The 24,412-nt window shown below is 35.7% G+C and overlaps 1 protein-coding gene across 1 annotated transcript in view; it reads left to right on the top strand.

Moving 5' to 3' along the window:
• Positions 1–24,412, top strand: part of TACR3 (tachykinin receptor 3) — a 74,349-nt gene that overhangs the window by 34,909 nt on the left and 15,028 nt on the right. Inside the window, exons 2-3 of the mRNA XM_072405650.1 lie at positions 371–556; positions 3,326–3,476. Coding sequence (XP_072261751.1) covers positions 371–556; positions 3,326–3,476 — 337 coding nt within the window. The remainder of the gene's footprint in view (positions 1–370; positions 557–3,325; positions 3,477–24,412) is intronic.

Genomic DNA, 24,412 nt, shown 5'->3' with positions numbered 1-24,412 from the left:
TAAAGTAGTCATAGAAGTAGCAGTCTTTGATTTTTTTAGGAAAGCAAACTTGGTGTTAAATGTGAGGTTCACTGTTGTTTTATTTTCCTGAAGAACACATTTTAAATTACAAAATAATTCACATACATTGAATGTTTGTCGAACTTCATACACACTGTTTGTTAATGACTATGACTGGCATAATTTAATATAGGAGCAATTATAGGGGACTGTTTTATTAATTATTAATATTAAAGGGCTCTATTTATAAAACAAGGAATCTGACATTTCCTCAATTAGAAAAATGGACTCATATGGAAATGTTTTAAGATTTTTTCTTTTCACTAATGCCAAAAAAAGTGATTAAAACATTTATGTTTTCTACCCCCAGATACATGGCTATCATTAATCCACTGAAACCACGTCTGTCTGCAACCTCCACAAAGGTAGTCATAGGAAGCATTTGGGTCTTTGCATTCGTGCTGGCTTTCCCTCAGTGCCTTTATTCGGAAATTAAAGTGACACCAAGAAGGACTCTCTGTCTGCTTGTATGGCCAGGATATGGAAAAAAGTTAACGTAAGCAACTGTTTAAATTAAGATATTTGGTTATATATGGGTACATTTTTATCTCACTGGGGTTTGTTTATTATTGTTTTCACCCATGTTTTCCTCCCAACGTTTACCCAGAATGTTCACATTGGATTCAATTATAAAATGTTTGTTACCTTTTGCTCATGATTATTGCATTTTCTAAACGAAGCCTAGTTATAAAATGTATACATTTTGGGTAAAAGTTGGGTGAAAGCATAATAGGCCACACAATAATCACTTATAGAAAATGAAAACCTGGTATGGAAATAGAACCTCATTGCCTGTTGAAGTGCAATGTGAAAAGTTTTATATAACGGTGATCAGTTTCATTTGCAGAACCTAAGAAATTCATATGGAGTATATTAGTTATTTTCAACTTTAAATCATACCTCTTTGAAGTAATACTAGTGGAGGTTTAGTTTTGGAATAGATCGAATAAAAATGATGGTTACAATACATTTGTCAATTAAATTTTCAATTCAGTGTGATGGCCTTAGAGAGCTGTATAATGAGATATGGTGCAACTGTCACAGAAATCATGCCTCTCAATGGCAGCCTTTTGAAAGAACCCAGATTAATTCTCTTCTTAAATCTCCCAGCTATCCCCAAGACTTGCTGTATCATAAGGAGAAAATCAACAAGTATATTCAATATGTATTTGTAATAATACCTTCCTAGAGAACTGCAGAGGGAGAGTTTGAAGAGGCACAATTTATAGTGAATCATTTGCTTTTAATGAAAATGCTTGCTATGGACATAGCTAATTAAAATATAATTATGGCAGATGTTAACCTGCCAGTAAAGCCTATCTGATGCAGCTTCTTATGATGGTATTGCAACAATGCTGCACTGCTACTAAATTCGGGGCAGAGTTGCTACTCTCATATAGGAAGGGATAGGGGCAGCATTTCTGTAGTTATATGCCCGCAGGGTGATCAAAATATGTATATTTTTCTGGGTAATTGAATTAGAAAAATGATGCAGTACTACAAGCCAAACTGTGTGTGTAGGTTGACTGCTCAGATAAGGAGTTTAAAGGGACAAAGCTATCTATAGTCTTAACCTACATAGCACAAGTGCCACAGTCCTTGAATCCATGAACAAAAATCTTACAGACGCATTTCAGAATAGACACATTTAAACCTCAGCACAATCATTTGTAAAAACCGGATACCACAATGCTTTTCTGCATATAGGGGTCTATTTATAAAGATTCTGACATTCACTGAAATATTGCTTGGTGGAGAATCAATTATTGCTGTTAGAGCACCTGGGCCTGGAAGATTCCCCACCTAAATCATAGATTCACTGCTTTAGAATTAGACCCCATAGAGCAGTGTTTCTTGATGCTTTTAACATATGGAACCTTTTGAAATAACATTCATGTCTCCAGTGAACCCCTGCTATAATTACTATATCCACAGCTCACAGTACATTGTTTTGGTGGTCAGTGGGAAGAATGCCTGTTGCATTGATGGTAATTGAGAAGAATGTCACCCTTAGAAATAGCCAAAAAGATCATTAGTGACACTTAAACTACTCCAAGAGTAACAAACTGTTCATTGCTTGAAGAACCACTAATAACCTCTGGAGGAACCCTGGTTGAGAAACCCTTTCATAGAGTATAGATAGAATTATCAATTTTAACCTAACTTAAAGTAGAGATTTATTAAAATAGCCTGGTACTCAGTCTATTACCCTCTTACCCATTGCTCTTCTCTCTCTTTTGCAATTCTCCTCCCCATCTGGTCACTCTTGCAACTCCTGTAGCTCCCCATATCACTAACTATTCCTGTACCTTTTGTAACCTCCCCTATACAACTGTTAACCTCTGCAGGCCATCTCCACCTCTTATAACCTCTGCCCCCATGAAACCCCTTCCTCTCTAAACTAGCTCTACTCAGCCCCTCTGCAACTCCCTTTGGTCAACCCTCCCTCCCCTCACCTCAAAAAAACACAAAGCTCCTTTACCTCCCCCCTTAACCCGACTCCATCACAGATCACATCTGCACCACTTACAACCCATTCTATAGGTTGTCAATCATCACCTGGCTATACCTAGCTCCTGTTTTTTGGGTCCTGCCACTGTTGCTGAAACTTTCAACACTGGATGGTAAAAAAACTTTCTTATTTCCTTAAAGAGGACTGTGCGTCATATAATAGCTGTATTTTGAACATTAGATTGTCATTCAGGAACATTTAGTTGTGCTTTAAAGCAAACCTGTACTCAAAATTCAAGACTCTTAAAACTCATTGTTAAGTTTACTTGCATTAGATTTGAACTTGTTTATTCGGCTTGAGAACATCCATCATCATCTAGCCCATTCCTCCCCAGCCTTACTATTCTTGACCCACAATTTAATTCACTGTACTTTCATTTTTTCTATCATGGAGAGTCAGCATCACATATGGGCATTACCTAGAGCAGTCTACATGTGAATGCAGACTTTCTAGGAATACTGATTTCTCCCGAATGACATTTTATCAAGACAAATCTTTTCATTTTTTACCCATTATTAAATAGGGTATGTAATCAAAATAAAAAGGTTTATTGAGGGGCCCAAGGAGGAACCAGGTATGATAAAAAATAGGCAGGTTAGACTTTACAGAATATTACAGACTCTTCTGGAACACACACTAAAAAGAAATAACAAGTGCACCAAATACCAGTAGGAATGTGTTGTTATTATTCAGTTTGTCTGTTGTGACATTGCAACCCAAATACTTATTGTGCATTACTTGTTTATTTTCCAGATATCAAATCATTGTGGTGTTGTTTGTGTATTGCTTCCCATTGCTTGTCATGGGAATAACATATACCATTGTTGGAATTACTCTATGGGGTGGAGAAATACCTGGAGATACCTCTGATAAATATCATGAACAACTCAAGGCTAAAAGAAAGGTAATTTTTTGTAACAATTGTTTACCCTTTGATAGCAAGATACATTGGCATCCCATAAAAATGATTGGTTTCATGCTTTAATCTTCTGTATGTGTTTTGATTATATTGTTATATAAAGCTAAAAAAGGCAAAAGCATTGAAAAAAAATATTCTTTAAATGTGTATGCCATAACAAATAATACATCAGGTTAAATCCCCAAGGCTGTCATTCTCTGCGTGTTTCCAGCACAGCAACCATTATTTATAATAGGCACCCTGCTGGTGATTGATCAGTGCATATTTCTTCTTTAAAGTATGTAAAAACATTTTTGTTTTAATCTCGCTATCAATAATAAAATTATTTACAAGCCAATGCTTTAAGAAAAAGCAATCTGCAAAAATCTTACCTGTAACAAGATTACATCACATGACTCTTCTCTAAATTGCTTGCTTAAAATATTACACTGAACCTCTATTCTGTTCTTAACCTTAATTTAAACATTTGGAATTTATGCACACCTGCTACAGAATTTTAATTTTCTTTTGTAAACATCACACAATTTTGTGGAATGTCAAGAAAAGAAATGGGGTCACAGATGGCTCAGTGGCTAACTACTTCAGCGCTGGGTCCATGACACTTTCTGAAAAAAGTTTGCACATTCTCCCCAGTTTCACCCACACCTCAAAAAAAAACATGCAGCTAGGTTGTTTGGTTCCCCAAGTCCTCCATTAGTCTCTGGTACCTGTGGAAAATAAGCAGCACTATGGGTAATCGCATGCATGAGAATAATAATACATATGTGACAACAAACCACCCAAAGAGTGGCTAGTTCCTCTGTTTTTTCATCTAACAGAGTTTACCAAGGTGTAATGTAAAGCTTTCAGATCATGTACATCCATCCCTAGCAACTATTAAAGTGAAACTAAACCCAATATTTTCAGCTGTTCCTGTTCCATGGCAGGACACTGCCATCTTTTTTTATCTTCTCTTCCTCCTTGCGATCTTTGACCATCTTGATTGGCCAGATGATGAAATCATTTTCCTTTGTAGAATACTTGATTCTTCAAAAATTTGATTTAAAAGAATTTTACACCAGAGTATATGTAGTTGCCCATTACTGTAATAAGTCTCCCTGTAGGACTGTTGCCTCTCCCATGTTGCCCTCAAAGCTTCATAAAATGGCAATCCCCATGGTTATAAAGATTTTTATTGCACAGTGTTCTTCACACATGCAGATTTTTTATTCCTATTTTCCCATTTCCCTAGCAACTGCTGTACAAGCGCTCCAGAGTCTATTTTACTTTATTTTGATTCAAATTCAGCTGCTAAATCAATTGAATGAATTATCATGAAACTAAGGCAAAGTCAAGCAACACTACCAGTGTAATCTTTACCCTAGTGCACACAGGTAACATTACACTATCAACACAAATTACCGTCATGCCACCCTATTACACACATTTTATTCAGGGTATGTATTACAGGGATTTGCACAAATTTCCCTTACCTTTATAGATTTACTGTGTTTTTGCTTCTCTATTACCATCTTATATATAAATGTGTCTCCAGTAACTTACTATACTTTGCACAGTGCACATGTCTCTACAACATGCACTGCCTGATACCTCTCTATTACAACCAGTGCCAAATGTCTTTATAATATTGTGTGTGCCCATTATTGAGATAGCCACTCCTAATAAAATGTGTGTACCGTGTTTCCCCGAAAAAAAGACCTACCCCGAAAGTAAGACCTAGCACTATTTTGTAAACCTGCCCTAATATAAGACCTACCCCGAAAAAATAAGACCTAGGAGAAAAAGAAAATAAAAGCATACATACCGGTAAATTAAAAAAGTACTCACCGAGATAGCTCCAGATATCTGATCCTGCGTGTGTGTCCTTTATGCTGGCTGCAGCGTGTCTTTGATGCTGACTGCAGCCTGTGTGTCTTTGATGCTGGCTGCAGGGCGTGTCTATTCCTGAGCCAAACTGAAAGTAAAAAGCCTGCAGCCTTTAAGTATATTTGTTATCACTGCCAAAGATACTGTCTCCATGGTGACTAAATGAATAACAGCTAATTACACTGGTTTAAGGTGCTCGAATCTTTGCCCTTGTTATTTTGCAGGTGTACGTTAGCTGATTGAACTGTTGCAATGTGAAAAAAAAATCTGCATAAATATCGAGAAAGAGTATAGGCTACTAAGATTGAGTTTGGCAGCTTATTTTAAGTCCAATTTTTTTTTATCTTTGTACATTACTGACATTTGGCTGTTGTAAAAATAAATCTTCTAATGTTAGAGTTGTAATTTTTAAAACGTCTTTATTTTTGGAAACAAGGAAGCATACTATACAAATGACAGTACAAGGCACTGGAACATGTCATCACAAAAAACATTGTCTGCTGAAGGATTACTTCCAGCACCTTCCAGCCATCCTACAAATATCAATGATGGAACACAGACTGTCATCTAATGTTAAAAACAAATACACAACAATGACTCAAGAATTAGGATTGCACAGTGGATGCTCGTAGTGCATGCTAGTCACATTAGCTAAGCTGTTCTTTGGAAAAAAGACTTATGCAATCAGTCTATAATACACTATTAAGTCTAAGAAAAGTTTTTGGCAAATATCAGAATTATTTACCTTAAAATACTCAGAATTAGAAACAAAGAAACCTTAGGAATCACAATGACAGCTAACCAACTCATACCTGATAAGCTGATCTTACTTGCAGCATACACACCTTTTTAGCCAATTACATTCTGTACATTTTGCAGTCAGTGATTTTTAGGACCATTAGGTTTTGTGATTTGAAAATATTCATATATTAAAACTTGTTTTGATATTTCAGTTGAAGCAAACAAAGCAAAGCAGGAAGAGAATAAATACAGTACTATATAGGATAAATAATGCTATAAAACAATAGTTCCAATGTAATTGCACATTGCAAAACCTAATTAAATGAAGCATACCAGAACTCCTATTGTGATAATGTTGTCCCTCAGCACTTTGAATCTCCTTCATGGATAAGCATTTAGTTTTTGTTTTGTGAATGTTTCCAAATTTACTGAATACAGCTGACTACTATTAAAAGAATATAGATGTTAGGTAATCTCAAGAGAAAAAAAACATACAGCTATGTAATTAAAATTATTATAACTAGTAATAAAGTAGGACTTGATAATTAAGTGTATGCTTGAACAATAAAGTAAAATGTACAATATGGGTTATTTTTCTAATATATTGAAGTTACATATGTTATAGTTGGTAATTATTAGGTGAGTTATTTGTAGTATGAAGTTTTTAACTTTTTAAACTTTTTGGTAACATAGGTCATTCATGTGTGGCTCTATTTACAAACATGAGGTGCTAAATACAAAATCTCAGCAACATTAGCTGATATGAATACTACAAATGCTCCTCACTTAATGACCAGGTTCTGTTCCAACAACCTGGTCATTAGCCAAAGCATTTGTTAAGTGAGGAGCAAAGTGAAGTGACACGCTTCAAGCGTACATCGTGTGTCAGTAACAAGTTCACTGATACTCGGAATGTGGAGGATCGCAAAAGAGGAAGGAAGATGGAGCTTGTAAGACTGAAAGGCTTCACAATAGTAACAAAAGTTTGACTTGGAAGTCTAGGTCAGTCTAAGAGAAATTTAGACTTTAGTATGGTTTTATGTGCCATATCAATCCTACCTACTTCAAATTCCTGTAGTAAGGCTTCCTCTACTAAAAAAATTAAATGGCCATGTTGCTGGAGGAGAGAGTGAGAAAGTTTTCCAGAGTTTTCTAAATACTTTTATTTTGAAAAAGCCAATAATTAAAGTTGACCTGTACTCATCAATGATATTTCTGTACTCATCAATTATATTTTTCCAGCTACCTAAACAGCACAGAATTACAGAAGGCCATGTTACATCACATGGGATTTTTGTATCATTGTATCATTACCAGATCCTGCTTTTCTATGTGCATGCGTGGGATTACTAAAGTGCATGCTAGTAGTATGAGTAAAAAAATAACAGGAGTTAACCAAAAGCAAAGATGAGGGGTCACAGAAGACGGGGACTGCAATTGTTTAAAAAATGTAAAATCCCAGTAGGATTCTTTCGAAAAACATCTAGGATGCTGTACAAACTATGAAAACTAAATATAAAACCGGGCCTATAAAAGCATATGCTTTAAATCGGCTAATAAAAGTCCTGTAGACATGTATTACTTTCAACTTATAGTTGATCTCTAACCTCTTTTACCATATTCTTTCAAGTAAATCCGTACTTGAAATATTTAATTAATGAACTAATTGTGTTTTTTATCTCTACCTTAGTAAAGGATTCAAAGATCTGTTAAACTAAATTATTTCTAATTTCCTTTATACAATAAAGCATTTATAATACAAAGTAATTAACTCTAGTAATCTTTCTGGGCACATGCAAACATTTAACATTCATTTTTTATAATTAATGTAAATGTTCCTGGATAATATATTTTAATTATCATAATTGTTGCTGTATAGAGAATGTATGCCAATGGTTTTTCAAGTGACATATTTAGATCACTAACATTTTAGAGCATTTAGATCAGCATTATAACCATCATTAATCCTTATTTGGTTACTGTATTTGTTGTACCATCTTCATACCTAAAAGTGACCTAGCTGGAAAAATATGAATAAGAAAGTACTTGCCTATTACAATGTTTTCTATATCACTCTCATTGTTGAGTAGACAAATGCCTTTGTTCTAGTGGCTGCATTCATTGATCAGCACAGCCCGCGATCCCCAGGCACTAGAGGTTAATTAACCTCTAACGCCTGGGGATCACACACCAGAGGATTTCCAGGGCTCCATGAAGGTAATCAGCCCCGGGAATCCTCATGCAATGATTCACTGGAACATCCCATGGTTCCGCGAAAATGGTTCGCTGAAATTTCCTGGACCCATTGGAAGTTCGAGGAATGCTAGAGGCATTCTCCCTCATCCCAAAAAAACAAACTGGGGAGAGTTTGAAACTGGATGGACTGCTATTGCAACTAGTCAGATTCCAAATCTAATTTGTAGCCATTTTCTGTATATTTTCTTCATAATTATTAACACATTCCATTATTCACTGTAACAACAGTCACTTTCTTGTGGCTGAATTACCACAAATCCTTATGAGACTTAAAAAGAGTAAAAAATCCACCAGAATCCTAAGCAAATTGTCTCAGTGTATTTATAAAAATATCTTTTACCCATGTTGTTACATATTATGCAACAAAAAAAAATTGTATTTATTGACCATAAAGTTGAGATTTGTATAAATACCACCACATATTTACAGTTTATTCTGCATCTGTGAATAATGGATTTTTGTAACAATGATGATATGTCAGATTTTGCTTGTTAACAAGTCATACACAATCTGTCATACACAGCCTGCAACTCTGTTCTTGCAGCTCTGTTCTTGTGAGCTCCATACATCTACATAATGAAAAATTGCTTTTATCATTTCATTGGCTATGCTGTAGCAAGAGACCACTTGAGATGTAGATAAAGGCTGACTGACACTCTAAATACAAAAAAGGAAATCACATTCTTTTTTTGTTGTATTGAGTAGTTCTTTCATTTAGATATTTCTACTACATGTTCATGTCATGCTGTTCAAAAGAAACTGAAAATGTTTATACTTTCAACACTGTTGTAGCTAGGTTAAATACCAGCATCTGATTGTTTCTTTTTTTATATTAGAAGTCACTAGTGATATACCCGAGCATTGCAACCTATATTTTATTCAATATAACTAAATTATGTCATTTTAAAAGTTTATAAAAGTGCAAACCTAGAAGGAAAGAAATACTTTGTGAGCCCTATTCTATATATTATATATGAAGGTGGCAACATAACAGAAGCAAGTGTCTTTTGAGCACTAACCTTGGCCTGTGACACCATAACTATATCACTGCTTGTTTCAATGTAGTTATTTACCTCTGCCTATTCTAATTATTCATTCTGCTTCTGTGAGCGAAGAATATGTTTGCTGTTGGAGACCTACCTAAAAATGTGCATGGTGTAAAAATATATAGCTTAAAATTAACCTGACGCTTTAAAAATGTAGAACAAAGTAACAGATGCTTCTTCCTGCCCCCACCCATGCTAAGCCTCAGCAATTGCCCCTCAAGGATCCACTGTATAGTTGAAGAAAGATGAAGAATGTCACATGTCCCCCAGGGAAGTTCTGTTATTTCGGATGGCCCCAGGTAATGGACTGAGAGAGTGGGTATGAATCTTTAATGCACTAGACCAGGATTTTGTGGACCTCTAAGGTTCTTTGATCAATGAGCAACTTCATTTTAACTGACACCAATGATTTTTTTTGCTATCTGTAGAGGTGACATTCTTCCCATTAGCTGGCATGTAAGAGCCATTTTTCCAATTACCCACCATGCTAGTGTACTGTGATTCGTGAATATAGTTGATATATTAGGGGTTCCCAAGATCTGAAAGCTATTTCAAGGGTTCCCCTATGCTAAAAAGATTTTAAAAAGCTGCTCTACAGTGACATTTGGGTGTTTCTTTTTGTTTGCCCTGAAATTCAAAGCACAAATGTATCTGTTAATCTTCTATTTCTGACAGTTTTTTTTTTGTTTATCAATCAGCCACTGAAATGCACTTTTGTTGTCTCGGTTAGCTATCATGGGTTTTTCACCCATTTTGAATAAGATATCTTTGCTCCATCTTTATCTGGGATTAGCCAAGTACCTGTTCAAAAAAGGTGCATTTTTTATTTTCTCCTATATTATTTATCATTATTATTATATTATTTTTTAAGGAAAATGAAATCAAGTTAAACATAGCAATCCAATTCACAAAACAGGGAAGTCATTTAGTAAATGAGGTCAGGTTTAGGTAAAGTTGGCTTTACAGGGGCATTTCAGCCTTATACTTGCCGTATAGACCTGGAACAAAAATGGAGAACTGAAATTAATGGCTTAAGACAGCTCTTTGGGTGGGGATTTATATTCATACCAATTCCTATTCTATTGTTCTTACAAGGCATGCCAGTCATGAGAGAAATCTGTATTCTGTCCATGAGTGCATCTTTGGTCAATAATGTCCATAATAAAACAGCTATTGTAATTTCTGTAAAACTTTTTATTGGAATACAAAATATACTGTACCCTTCTTGATTATCTGTACCGAAATTTTCTTCCTTTTCATCCTTTTTAAAATATGAAAATACTGTTCACTAAATTTGGAGACCATAACTGATTTTCCCCAAATCTAGCTAGATGTGCAAAACCAAATTAGAGCTACTAAAGGGTATGTAGAATCAAGAATATTCTGGATGTATACACCACTGCTACTCTTCAGTTTGGCTGCCATGACTAGTCAAGAAAGAAATCTGAACAAGTATTCTTCTTTGATTATATGTTATTGTTACCATGTCTGGAAAATGTAAACAAATGTATTTGAGATTGACATTATTTTGCTTTTAACGCTTCCATATTTCCATTTGTAATGATGTTTGTACACAAAACCTGCCATCACCACCTTCACAATCATTGCTCCATGTTAATTTATAATCATGCGTTTCTAAGAGTAGTTTCGGGCACTTGGGTCAAGGCTGTATCTAATTAAATTGTCTTGCAAGTGAAGAAACTCATTTCATCTCCACAGCAGGCTGATTCTCTATCTTCATATTAACATGTGGCTTACTAAAGCATGATCTTCACACCATCATGTCCACTCAGTCCTTACTTAATTATTTCTGTTGGCAGTTACATAACATTCTATCATGTTGTACTGTATTTTCTTTAAATCTGCATAGTGTGGATTATATTTGTAGATGGGAAGTGAGGCCTTTACTAATTCAAAACAGGGAAAGGGATGTTAAAAGGTCGGTCTTGAAAAATTGAGATCCCCATGCACAGATACACTTTACCTTAAATTTAATGAGGAATTGGTGGTTATTGTACTAGCTGATTATTGCTTGGATAATTTGTCCACAGTATGTTTAAATGCAAAACATGAATGTTAGATAACGCATTTTAGTCATAATGTTCCACTGGCTTGTTTTCTAACTATTAAATTTTATGGAAGTTAAAGAGCATGGTGCTGCTTAAGTATGTTGTATTATATCTATAAGCACACAACAAAGTAAAAACAACAGCTGGGTAAAAAGTATTTGTTTTACTATTCATCGTGTTTTCCCGTTCACCTAAACTTAAAGTAGATATCTTATTGCATTTTTGTAGTTGATAAGAATATGTACAGATAGCTCTAACCATTAGTAAGCGAAGAAATAGCTTGCAATTGATAACATTTCCTAAAACATTTCCTGGTGAGTATTCTGGCTCAGAGGACCTGATTTATTAAAGCTCTCCAAAGCTGGAGAGGATACACTTTCATCAGTGAAGCCAGGCGATCCAGCAAATCTGGAAAGGATCGGGTCCTGGATTGAAAACATTTGCTAACAAGTAGTCTGACTTTATTTGCTAGATGTTTCACGTCAGTGACTCAGAAAGTACCCAAATCAGGGTAAGCCTGGTAGCTTGCATTTTTGGAAGGAGGTTAAAGAAGCCTTTTTGTTGGTCCATTAGTTTCAAAACAATCATCCTATAAGATTATTTGTGTATTTATGTATTGTTTTTGTTTTAGAAATTTGGATGTTAAGTCACCCTGACAGTAATCCCCTTTGCTTCTCATCCTGACAGCTGCATAAAAGGTTAGACTGGAAAGTGAGGGAGGTGGTAAAGTTGGACTAACATTACACACCCAGAAAAAGCTATGACTGTCAACTGCAGCAACTGTCGACTGTCAGGCGCAAGTAAAAACTCCAAATTTAGAGGCACATTACAATTTAAAAAAAATAGTTTTTAAAAAGAAAAGATGTAAGCGTTTATTATACTTTGTTTATGGTGCATTTAGTTTTTATAGGTAGGTGCTGGGTTCTATTTAAGCATATGCATATTTTATTTAGGTACATGCCCCATTAACATTAATATGATCACACAATTCAAAATCTCATTTTAATTTCATTTTCATTTGTAAAGGCAGCTAAATTCTTTAAAATTTCTCGGTGCACACAATATTGACTGTATTATGCTAGAATTTTATAATATTCGTGCAGGTCTGCATCTAGCTAGCTGAAATGACAGGCACTTTAACAAGTGACTCACACCAAATAGGTACCCAGTGGCTATTTTTGTCCCTGAGAGAGAAGAATAAAAACATTTACATTTTAGGAAAGGGAGACATCTCTGACGCAATACAGATACACTCAGCCGTGATACATGGGATTTTTTAGATACTATATTTGTAAATTTTAGGAATTCAAACAAACAATATTGTTATACAAAACGACCAAATAACTTCTGGGCACATGGTAAGGATAAAGAAATGAAAGGATGTTATGTTTCTGTTTGTTTCTGTAAGATTATAAAATAACATAATATGTGAGAACAAGCACCTCTGACCGGCGCAAATCTTTATTATCACACAGGTATTCCAGCATGTTAAGGATTGTGTATATGAGCGTCCTTACATAGTTACATAGTTAATAATAGTTAGTTACATAGTACATGGTAGGTTAGGTTGAAAAAAGACATAAGCCCATCAAGTTCACCCACTAGGGAAGTAAACATATCCCAGATATAAAACCCTATAAGATGTCATTTGCCACCTGGCTGCCCAATCAAACAGTACTTCCAGGTCTGCTTGTAGATTATAGACATCCTGTATGGACCTATATCTATTACATAGTTTGGTGTCATCTGCAAACACAGAAATTATACTTTTAATCCCAAACTCTATATCATTTATAAAGATGTTAAACAGTAAAGGTCCCAACACTGAACCCTGGGGTACACCACTAACAGCCTTAGACCATTCAGAGTATGAATCATTATTACAACTCTCTGGATGCAATCTTTAAACCAGTTCTCTATTCATTTACAGATTGACTTTTCTAAACCTATCGACCCTAAGTTGCATATTAACCGTCTGTGGGGTACTGGGGTGTCAAATACTTTAGCAAAGTCCAAGTACACTATACCAACTGCTACTCCACTGTCTACCTGTTTACTTACTTCCTCATAAAAAGAGAGTAAATTTGTTTGACAACTTCTGTCTTTCTTGAAGCCATGCTAACTATCACTTATAATATTATTTTCTAGCAGAAACACCTCTATGTGGTTCTTTATCAAAGTCTCTAGGACCTTTCCAACAATGGAAGTTAAACTAACAGGTCTGTAGTTACCTGGTAATGACTTTGCTCCCTTTTTGAAGATAGGAACCACATTGGCCTTACGCCAATCCATCGGTACCTTGCCAGTGACTAAAGAGTCTCTAGAAATTAGAAATAATGGCTTGAAATAACCTGAGCTTAGCTCTTTGAGGACACGTGGATGTAATCCATCAGGTCCTGGTGCTTTTTCAACCTTAATTTTTTCCAGCTGTTTCTCAATCATATCAATTCTGGGCAATTGTGACCCATTTAAGGCAGTGACATTGCTTTTATGAATTTGGCCTTGAGCTCTGCAATTTTCCTTTCTGTACACAGAGCTAAAAAAGTGTTTAGTAAATCTGTCTTGTCTTTATCCCCAGTTACCAGCCAAGCGACATCCTTTAAGGGGCCTACATGCACAGATCTGATCTTTTTGCTATTAATATATTTGAAAAATTTTGGGGGGTTTGACATACTTTCCTTTGCAATCTGTCTTTCATTTTGAAGTTTTGCACATTTTATCTCCTTTTTACATCTTTTGTTAAATTCTTTTTAGGTTTCAAATGATGAAGGTGATTCTTCATTTTTATATTTTTGGAATGCTCTTTTCTTGTTACTTATGGCTTTTTTAACATCAGCTGTGTGCCACATAGGTTTTAATTTAGCCTCCTAAACTTATTACCCATTGGCATATATTTTTCAGTGTGCTTTTGTAGAACAAACATGAAACATTCCCATTTCTGTTCTGTGTTCTTTGAGGACAATACTGTCTCCCAGTCCAAGTCACAGAGAGCCGCCCTTAATAATGGAAAATTTGCCCTCTTAAAATTAAATTTTTTTTATCTTTCCTGTTTTTGCTTTCTGTTTACAGCTTACATTAAATGAAATCATATAATGGTCACTACTACCCAGATTCTCTTTTATTTGCACATTTGTTATAAGCTCTGCATTGTTAGAAAGAACTAGGTCCAGCAGAGTATCATTTCTAGTTGGGGCTTCTATAAACTATATTATAAAATTATCTTGTATTAGATTCACAAATTTCCTCTCTTTTGCTGTTCCTGTAATGCCATTACTCCAGTCAATGTCAGGGTAGTTGAAATCTCCCACGATTAAAACACTTCCACTTTTTTCTGCTTTTTCTATCTGTGCTAGTAGTTGATTTTCTATTTCTTCCTTAGCACTGGGGGCCTATAGCAGACTCCAATCATTAATTGTGTGTTATTCAACCCCACATTTAACTCCACCCATAATGCCTCAACCTCATCGCTTGTTCTATCCACAATTTCTTCTTCCACATTACCTTTTAGATCACTTCTCACATACAGACAGACACCACCACCCTTTCGTTTGACTCTGTCTTTACGAAAGAGAGTAGACCCAGGAATATTGACAGCCCAGTAATGTGAAGAACAAAGCCAGGATTCACCAATACCAACTATGTCATAATTCTCCTCACTCATTTCAACTCCCCCATCTTGTTTGGTACTTTGCTAGACTTCTAGCATTGGTAAACAGGCTATTTAAACAATTGCTACTTTTACCATATGCCAAATCCTTTTGTTATTTAGAACAATTAGTACTGCACAATCAAATGTTTGTAACATGGGAAGCTCCTTACAATTATCCATAACCCTCCCCCAACTATCCCCAATTCACCCTCCACTAGTGTCTGACCCCTGACTAACCTTTCTGCCACCTTATTTAACTGTCCCATCCCCCTCTGTCCTAGTTTAAATATCCCTCCACCATTATATTTTCTTATGATATTTGGTATAGAAAGTAACACTGTCATCATAAAATAGGTATTTTGGTAAAAACCCAGCACTCAACCAATTATTGGGAGAATATCTACCCTAACAATTATGTGCTCACTCATTTTCCCTTGACAATCATTTTCCCTTGACAATCAGTGGGACAGGGTATGATGATCTAGTTCCTTAACACCTCAGATACCTGATATGTATCCTGGGTTTTCAGGATTTGTTTATATCTAATGATGCGGCAAGCTGTCAAAGACATTTGAGAGCATCTTAATATTGGAGCATGGAGCAACTCCTAAATTTGTTTATAAGTGTATATGGTATTATATACTCCTAAAAAACATTATGGAACAATATAGCCACCACTGGGTGCAACTTGTCCCCTTAAAAAGTCTAATTTTTTTAATTTGTTTCAGTTTATGGCCATTAGAGCAGTAAGTGTGTCCATCAAGATAGATGCCAGTGTCACCACAGATATCACCAAGACCTCAAGAAGGCCTGATTTTGTTTTCTCTAGACACAAACTTATCTGGATGCTAGAAATAATTTAGGACTGAATGAATCAACCATTTTGCTTTTTTTTACCTTTTCTTGGGATTTAAGAATTTGTCCTACATTTCATAATAGTTATGAAGCTGGGCGGATTCTTTCAAGGATATTTACCTAGTAAATGCCAAACCCCAGGTAATCACAGACAAAATTTTAAGGAGAAAAAGAGGACAGAGGGGTTTTGGGCAAACACACATAATTTTCTTTGTTCAAACCAAAGATTGCCACTATACAGGTTACTTCTAATGCACCAGAATTAGATGATCACAACTGATTATTTAGGAAAAGTTTAAACAATAGTTGCCGCTGTTCTTCAAATGCATGCAAACTATTTGATACATACTTAAGACCCCAAGTACCACCAAACACCACATTTGTCACTATTGATGTAGAGGCATTATATTGCAGCATTATTTATCAAAAAGGACTGCAAACAGAGGCTTCCGTACTAAATGCAAATGACCCAGTGATTCAAAAATTCAATACCTTCATAGTCTCATTCCTTCAAGATATTATAACTGGGAACATTTTTGCCTTCAAAGATAATCACTATCTACAGATCCAGGGAGTAGCAATGGGGACAAAGTGTGCTCCATCATATGCCTATTTGTATTTAGGCAGTGGAGAAAAGGCTTTTTAATTTTCTTAATTTTCAAGAAATACATCATATTATGGTGTAGATATATCAATAATATTCTTTTTCTGTGGGCATGTCAGATCTTCTGTTGGAAGAAACATTTTAGTTCATTCAAACTAATGACTATAACCTCAAACTTACAATGAACTAACAACAAAACAAGATTACTTTCCTTGATGTGTTTATCAACATCACAAACAACAATCACATAACCACTACCCTGTTTAGGAAGTTCATAGGGAATGCACATTAGAGATCACTTATTTTTAGTGTTCCATACAGCCAATTTCTGAGACTTAAGAAACTGTACTTTCTACCTAATGGCCCTTAACACAAGCTGTTGACTTAAAGCTACATTTCTCAGATTTATGTGTTGCCATTTTCTATGGTAGATTGCAAATGCATTCTATCCAGGAATGTTTATGTGCTGATACAGTGGCCCTGATTTATCAAGCAAGCTTGCGTAAGCTCACCACGCACCAATATATGAGACGTATTTCCCCGAGCCAGAGCCGGAGTCTAGTACACTCGCCTACACTTGCTAGCTGGATTCCTGCTTTGATAAAGGAGCAGTGGGGTCCAGAATACGCCTATTATGGCGATTAGTTTTCAGCTACGGAATTTAGGAGGATCTGTAAAGCTCTGTCAATGGTGAGGTCATACCAATTATTAGCGCACACCTGCTCCCTGTTCTGTGCGATTCTACAGTCCACAGGTCAGTTTGAATCTTTAATGCTTAAGTGCTACATTTTATGTTACATTATACTTATTCATAAAATTGCTTCGTTTATTGTAACATTTGTTGCACATGTTGTTTTGATAGTTTTTTGTTTGGTTGCAACACTGCAAACTAATTGATATTAAGCTGTATACATACTAATTAGCACTTTATAATATGTCATCACACAATAGTATGACTGTAAAAAAAATTATAACCAAGCATTTTGGATCTGATTCAAATTTCATTCTAGTTTGGCTTTAGAGAAATCAAATATTTAAAAAAAGGATTGTTGGCAAAGATATTCTAATACATGTATCAAGGAACATTTAGTGATTTCACTTGCCTGGTTTCTAATTACGGTTTCTGTTGTTTAGCAATCCGATTTTAGATCGCGAATACCCATGCGCGAGCAAGCTTCCAACTTTGCTTGATTATTCAGGTTTCTGGTGTAAGAGGCAGTTCTGTGACATGAAAAACCCTTCCTTTTCTACTTTTTTACTTTTCTTCTGTCATGGTGTTTATTTCATAGACACTCAGTGGAGTAACAATGCAGTTCATTGAGCAATTGTACTACAATATTGCACTTTCTATGGTATCAATGTGAATGCAGGAGCACAGAAACAAAACACACTAAAATGCACTGAATAACTGCAGAGTATGGTTTCAATGCAGCTATAGGAACCAAATATAACACTGGAGATAAACTGGGTACTTTTTTTCTTCTCAAAGGATTCTAGTCTCTGAAACAGTGGACAGCTATAGGACACTGACTTGTGGGAGCAGTACAGTTCCATCTTTGTTTTCCCTGCATGAACATGTCCCCTATTTCTGATAGGGGGACGATGGTCAATAGTCACATACACCGGCAGAGACTTTGGACTCCTCTTCTTAGACATTCTTTCTTTCAACCTCTGTACAGGTAGTCCTAGAGTTAAGGACATTCAACATACAGACGACTCCTAGATATAAACAGGGCTTCCCTGCTCGCTCATGTGCAGGACAGAGGCTTGATGGGGGAAGGAGGGTGGTTTGCATGACTTGCAGAATAAATCTTTTGCTAAACGCATCTGAGGTTGTGGGTGATCCTATGGAATGAGCTGTTCTGCAAGTTCTTGTAACTCCAAAATGACCACAACAAACTCTGCAGTTGTTTCTTTTTGCATATCATAGCAGAGCTTGCTCCAGAAGTTTATAAATGTCTAGGCTCCATGAAGTTTTTTTTTATTAACTCACAGTAAGGATTTTATACAGTAACTGACACCACGCTGCCTAATAATATGTCGAGACAAACATATGTCCTAAATGCATTTATTAAAATGGTGTACCTGTTTCGACTTACATACAAATTCAACTTAAGAACTACCCTACAGTTCCTATCTCGTATACAACCCGGGGTCTACCTGTATTGACATAATTTTATGCTGACTAGAGGTCAACTTTAAATGACAGTTGTTTGATTCTAATGATATAGTATTTTTTTAGACTGGGTTACAATTAAATTCATTTTGGGTTGGACATTTAGGCTAGCAACTTTCATCTTCATTAACCCCTAATATGCTTTAATCAGTGATTATATTAGTGACTAGTGTTGGTGTTCGAATTCGGGTTGTCCTTATATTCGACCCGAATATGGCTGTTCGAATTCGGATAGACCTGACCTGAAAAACACGGGACTCGACTGCAAAAATTCGGGAAAAAAAAGTTAAAAAAAAAAATTAATCTTAAATGAATTTAATTTCTGTGTGTTTTTATTTTAACTTGTTTTTTTTTTTATTTTTTACAGGTTACCTGACATTGACATTATGAATCATGGTGTCATTGTGGGAACTTTGGGAACTTTGGTTACATGGGAACTTTGCGGTTACAGCTAATTGGAAGCACGTGCCTTCAATTAGCTGTAACCGCAGGCAATACCAGGGCAATAGAGGTTGAATGGAGATATGTATCTCTATTCATCACCTCTACTGCTCTGTGATTGGCTGAGAAATAGGAAACCCTGATGACAGCTTAAGCATGATCAGGATTTCCCTTTCCTGCCACCTTTCCTCCCACGAAGACAAACCCAGTTTCTCTCACTCCTAGCTCTCTTCCATTTCTCTCACTTCACATAATTTGCCTCTCACCTAAAATTCTTGATATTACTAAATCTCTATCCTTCCCCATTTCATTAGTTTGTTCCACCCTATCCCTCTTTTATTGTATTCAATATCTTATATATATTATATACAAAAGCAATTTCTGATTTTTCAAAACCAAATATATTTAAACTACATTGACCAATAAACAAATGTGCTTTTTATATTTTTTTTATATGTTTACCATTTGTAATCATAGTTTCATCAGGGGAATGACATACAACATGCACTGTGTATACACCATTTATAAAAGTGCTAATCCGACATTCCCTCATGAGAATATTCCAGATCCGTGTGTTTTATTGACAGTAATTGATTCCCACCAGGGAATGCCAGATTCCCTGTTTTATAAATAGAGCTCTGTGACATTATGGCCTGCTTGCAAAAAACCTTAGCTATTTCTAAATGAAGCCGCTTCATGCTTGCAAACAGTTTGCTTGGGCTTAGATTGGCAACCTAGCTAATAAATTTCTATTGTGGCAAAGCTTCTACATTTATTTTGTCAAAAATAATACTAATGACTCTGACAAACAGTTTAATTGGCTCCCTTGACCCTTGCACTAGAAAATGTACTTAGTAAAAAATGTGTTTGCTTTTGGTACCACATAGTCATCAATGTTTGTAATAGGCATTGAGCTTCTTTCTTTCATCTTCAGTTATGTCTCTTTTTGTGTTGTAAGCACTGATGGTAGTATTTACTTGCTCTGGATTTGCTTATAGAGTTTAAAAATAAGATCAGCATGTTGTTTACATTTTTATAACACTTTAAAAAGTCTGCATTGATCTAATTTGTTAGGTTTGTTGAAGGTAAATCCAATTTCTGCCAATATGAATGTCTACTGATTTTGTACATAAATTAATAATATGCCCAGATTTATGGAATCATCAATAAATCTGCAAACATTTAATTTTCATGTTTGGTTATTGGTTATATAGCATATTATATAAGCAGTTTACAATTGTCTTTTACAGTTAGGGTTGAAATGCTCATGTCAAGTCAACATTTTTCTACAAACAAAATATGAAGGTTTTGATCATTCCTGATGCCCTATAACCGTCAGCCCTTCAATGGAATGCAATATCAATGCTTTACAAAAATGGTGACAGTACAGCATTGCAAAAGCTACAGAAATTGTAAACTGTAGCACAGAGTCAACAAAAAAATAAATGTTGTTTTGCTACACAGTTTTTTTCAGGGAAGACAGTACAAATGCCAGGGGGTAGAAACAGAGACTTTTGTTGTAATGGGATCAACACATAAAATGTACTAAACTATTTTTTTCTAAATCAACATTCTTTAATAAAATCTAACTACATTTTAGTGTCCTTTGATAATTTTGAACACCAATGTGTTCAGGCCTCTCCAGAACGAAAAACATTAATCAGTTTTATTGGAAAGTTCATTAGGATTCTTGTCCAACTTAATGTGCTGCCTGCAGCTACCTTTTTAATGTGCTGTATATGCTGTACATAACTAGTCTATAAAGTACTAAAGATTTGTCTAGGGAAGAAAATGAAACACGATGTCACTGATTACTCTGAGTATATTAATATACTGCAAAAAACATTGCTTATAAACTGGTTTATTATGTACAATGACACCCCTTGGCCTTCTTTAGAAAATCAGTCAAAAGAACAATGTTGAGCAAAAAACAATAACTAAAAGCACAATTTATCATTTACTTCAAGGAAAATGATTTTAATGATTTATTAACCTCCCTGTTTTGAAAGTTGAGAAAGAGGAACACCTAGCACAGAAATGTAACACTTTGGGCCTGATTTATTAAAGCACTCAAACACTAGAGAAGATAGACTATTATGGGGGAACTTGTGTGTTTCAGCAAACCTGGAATGGATTTCTAAAATAATTTGCTACTTTTTGGCAAATGTTTACAATCTTGGACCAGATCTGCACCAGGATTGCTGTATCACACAGGTTCTCCAATTGTAGTCTATTTTCTCCAGTCTTGAGGAGTTTTAATAAATGTTTTAGTCTACCTGAAAAAAGTTGAATATATAAAGTAGAATATAAGTACAAAGCACAGGGATCAGATCTTTGTAAATTATTACATACAGTAACAGTAAGGAGTATGTACCGTAATGTCCCTTTACTTTACTGGTTAGGTAGGAAAAAATGCCCAAATGTGTCATTAGAAGATGTCAAATCTCTGATGTTGGTATCTGTGAAAGGAAATTCCCTGAGATTGTGAGGGAATTATTGAGCAGCTGAAATTTTGTGTGTGTGTGTGGGGGGGGGGGTTAGATATTGCTGAGAGGAGCATTGACAGAGCAACAGTGTCAAGTGGGGCTTTGTGGGAAAAAATAGTGCCCAGAGGTGGAGTGGAAAAATAGTACTTAGCAGGGATCAGGGGGAGAATAGTTCCTAGGGAGGGGTGGAGGAATGGGGAGAAACAACAATGTCTAGTGGAGATTAGGGAGAAACAACAGTGTCTCAAAAAGGTGGGGGAGAACAATAGTGCCCATCATTGGACAGAGGAGAACAATATTTCCCTGCAGGGCAATGGGCAGAAGAATGGTGCCGAGCGATAATGGAGGAGAAGAAAATTGCACAGTGGAAGGTGGGGTAGAACAATGGTGTCTAATGAGAATGGGGGAAACATCTTTGCCAAGTAGGGAATGTGAAAGAACAAGAGGGGTAATCAGAGGGTGGGGGGAACAATAGTGTTTAGTGAGGTGAGTGGAAATCAATAGTGCCCATTGTGGGATGGAGTAAACTTTCATGTTCTTAGAAAGCATTTACCTTACTCTGAAGCCTAAGTCTCATGGTGCTGCTCTCTCTCCCTCCTTTTTGTAATGTCAGGACTAAGCAGAATCTATTAGGCAGAAAATTACTCAGCTCTGAAACAAGCGTGCCCCCACTTGGCATTTTTAAAAAGCTGCTGTAGGGTTGTAGGTGACCAAAGCTTACTTTTAAGAGCAAATTATGTCATCGTCAGGAAAGCAACAGAAACAGCCTTTGCATTATTGCTTCTTCTAGTTTAATTGTAGTAATAAACTCATAGTTATGACTTCAGCACTCAATATAATGACTTCAGTACCTGCCTTTATTGATATCAATTATCATCAAACTTTGCTGACCCAGACTGGTCAGCTAGTTATAAAAAAAAATTGAATGTTTTAGTTCAGTAAATGCATAATAACATTTTAACAGATACCATTTTAAAAACACATGTACTTGTTTAAGTAGATATTTGCAATTAAAAAGCTTCTGAAGCTGTACTTGATGCAATGGGCCTGATTTATTAAAGCACTCCAAGGTTGTAGAGGATACAATTTCATCAGTGTAGCTGGGTGATCCAGTGAACCTGGAATGGATTTTTTGAAAGGCATTGGCTATCAAATGTTTTTAATTCTGGACCAAATCCATTCCAGGTTTGCTGGATCACCCAGCTTCACTAATGAAAATGTATTCTTTCCAGCCTTGGAGAGCGTTAATAAATCAGGCCCATTGCAGCACAGATAGAAATCTTGTTGGTAGAAGAAATTTCCACACAGAGTCATATTTTTTATCTAGGAATGTCTGTATGAGATAGAAATTTGGTAGTCTTGGCACATACCTGGGTCACAGTCAGTAGCAAATGAACCTAAACAGACTGCTGATTAGTACAGTAGAAAAAAGATGCCATGGCTGAGCCACAGAGTCTTAAAAGCAACTGATGTTTACCAAAAGAATCTCGTGTAGAGTATTGGGCTTGCATTCTTTTTCTTGCACTTTATAGGCAATTCATAGCTAAGTGTATTAGCGATTCATAGCTATGGAGCAATTCATATCTAAGTGTATTAGCGACATTCATTAAACTAAGTAAAAATTTTCATGAAAGGTGATAATTCACTTGGTTAAGTGAATGGTCTAAACTTTCTAACTTAGTTAAAATACCATTGTATTTTTTGTATTGCTTAGCTTTATAACAGATTTATCAGTGCATAATAGATTGCAGAGATCTACGTTTTTACATAGGTTGAAACACCTACTGGCTAATAGTTATTTTGGACATTATTGTTTTATGTTTCAGTATCCTCATACTAATCATGGCTTATTTGGCTATTGACTTTTGATCTCGGCTTCCACAGTCCCCAGTGTTGCCCTTTCTAGGTTCAGAAAGAAGTTAGGTGTCACTTTTCCTGGATGTTCCCCATGTGCACAAATGAAAGGTGGAGGCTGGATGGAATGAGCAAAGGGAAGTTAGTTTCTGTAGCCCTGGCACAAACAATATATTGAATACACAAAACATTATTCCATACTGACATTCTCTTTCTGTACTTAGCATTTTAGGGTTTTTAGTCCTTGCCACCTCTTTCTGTACTCTTCTGTGATTTCTGTTTCTCCCTAGCTCTTTCTGTACTGTGCTCTGTGAGTTCCATATTTTTCATTGCCTCTTTTCAATGTTTGTATGTATTTTTTACTGTTGTTTGTCAACATTTTAGTAATAGTTATCTTCTTGGGTCCCAAAACTGTAAAACATTTTTCTGTTCCTTTGGATTTAATGCTTTAAGGGCATCTGGCACTAATAATTGTCATATGAAATACTCGTACCTGTTGTAGAAAAAAATAGATCATATCACACGATTCATCCCTATTATTATGATAATACCAGTTTAAGAGTTTTATTGACTCATGATATATGCAAGGCAGCCTAAAATAGATGTGACTTTGACTTGTTATGTCAGTGACAGCTATATTAATATAGATATTGACAGTGACATAGACACATCAAACACAACCTAATAACCCAGATTTCAGTGCTAAAACCTATCCAGGAATATATTTTAATAATTTACATTAGTAGTCAAGAAGGCTTTTTAATACACAACCATGGCTGAATTTGTAAAACAGGCATTTAGGTGTGTACATAAAGATAGATGTTGAAGTGGACAGGTCCATTTCTAGCCTCCTTGGAGTACAACCCACTGCCAATGTT

The sequence above is a fragment of the Pyxicephalus adspersus genome, chromosome 3 (assembly GCF_032062135.1).
Source record: "Pyxicephalus adspersus chromosome 3, UCB_Pads_2.0, whole genome shotgun sequence".
Classification (NCBI taxonomy): Eukaryota; Metazoa; Chordata; class Amphibia; order Anura; family Pyxicephalidae; genus Pyxicephalus; species Pyxicephalus adspersus.
This window is presented reverse-complemented; position numbering and strand designations above follow the sequence as displayed.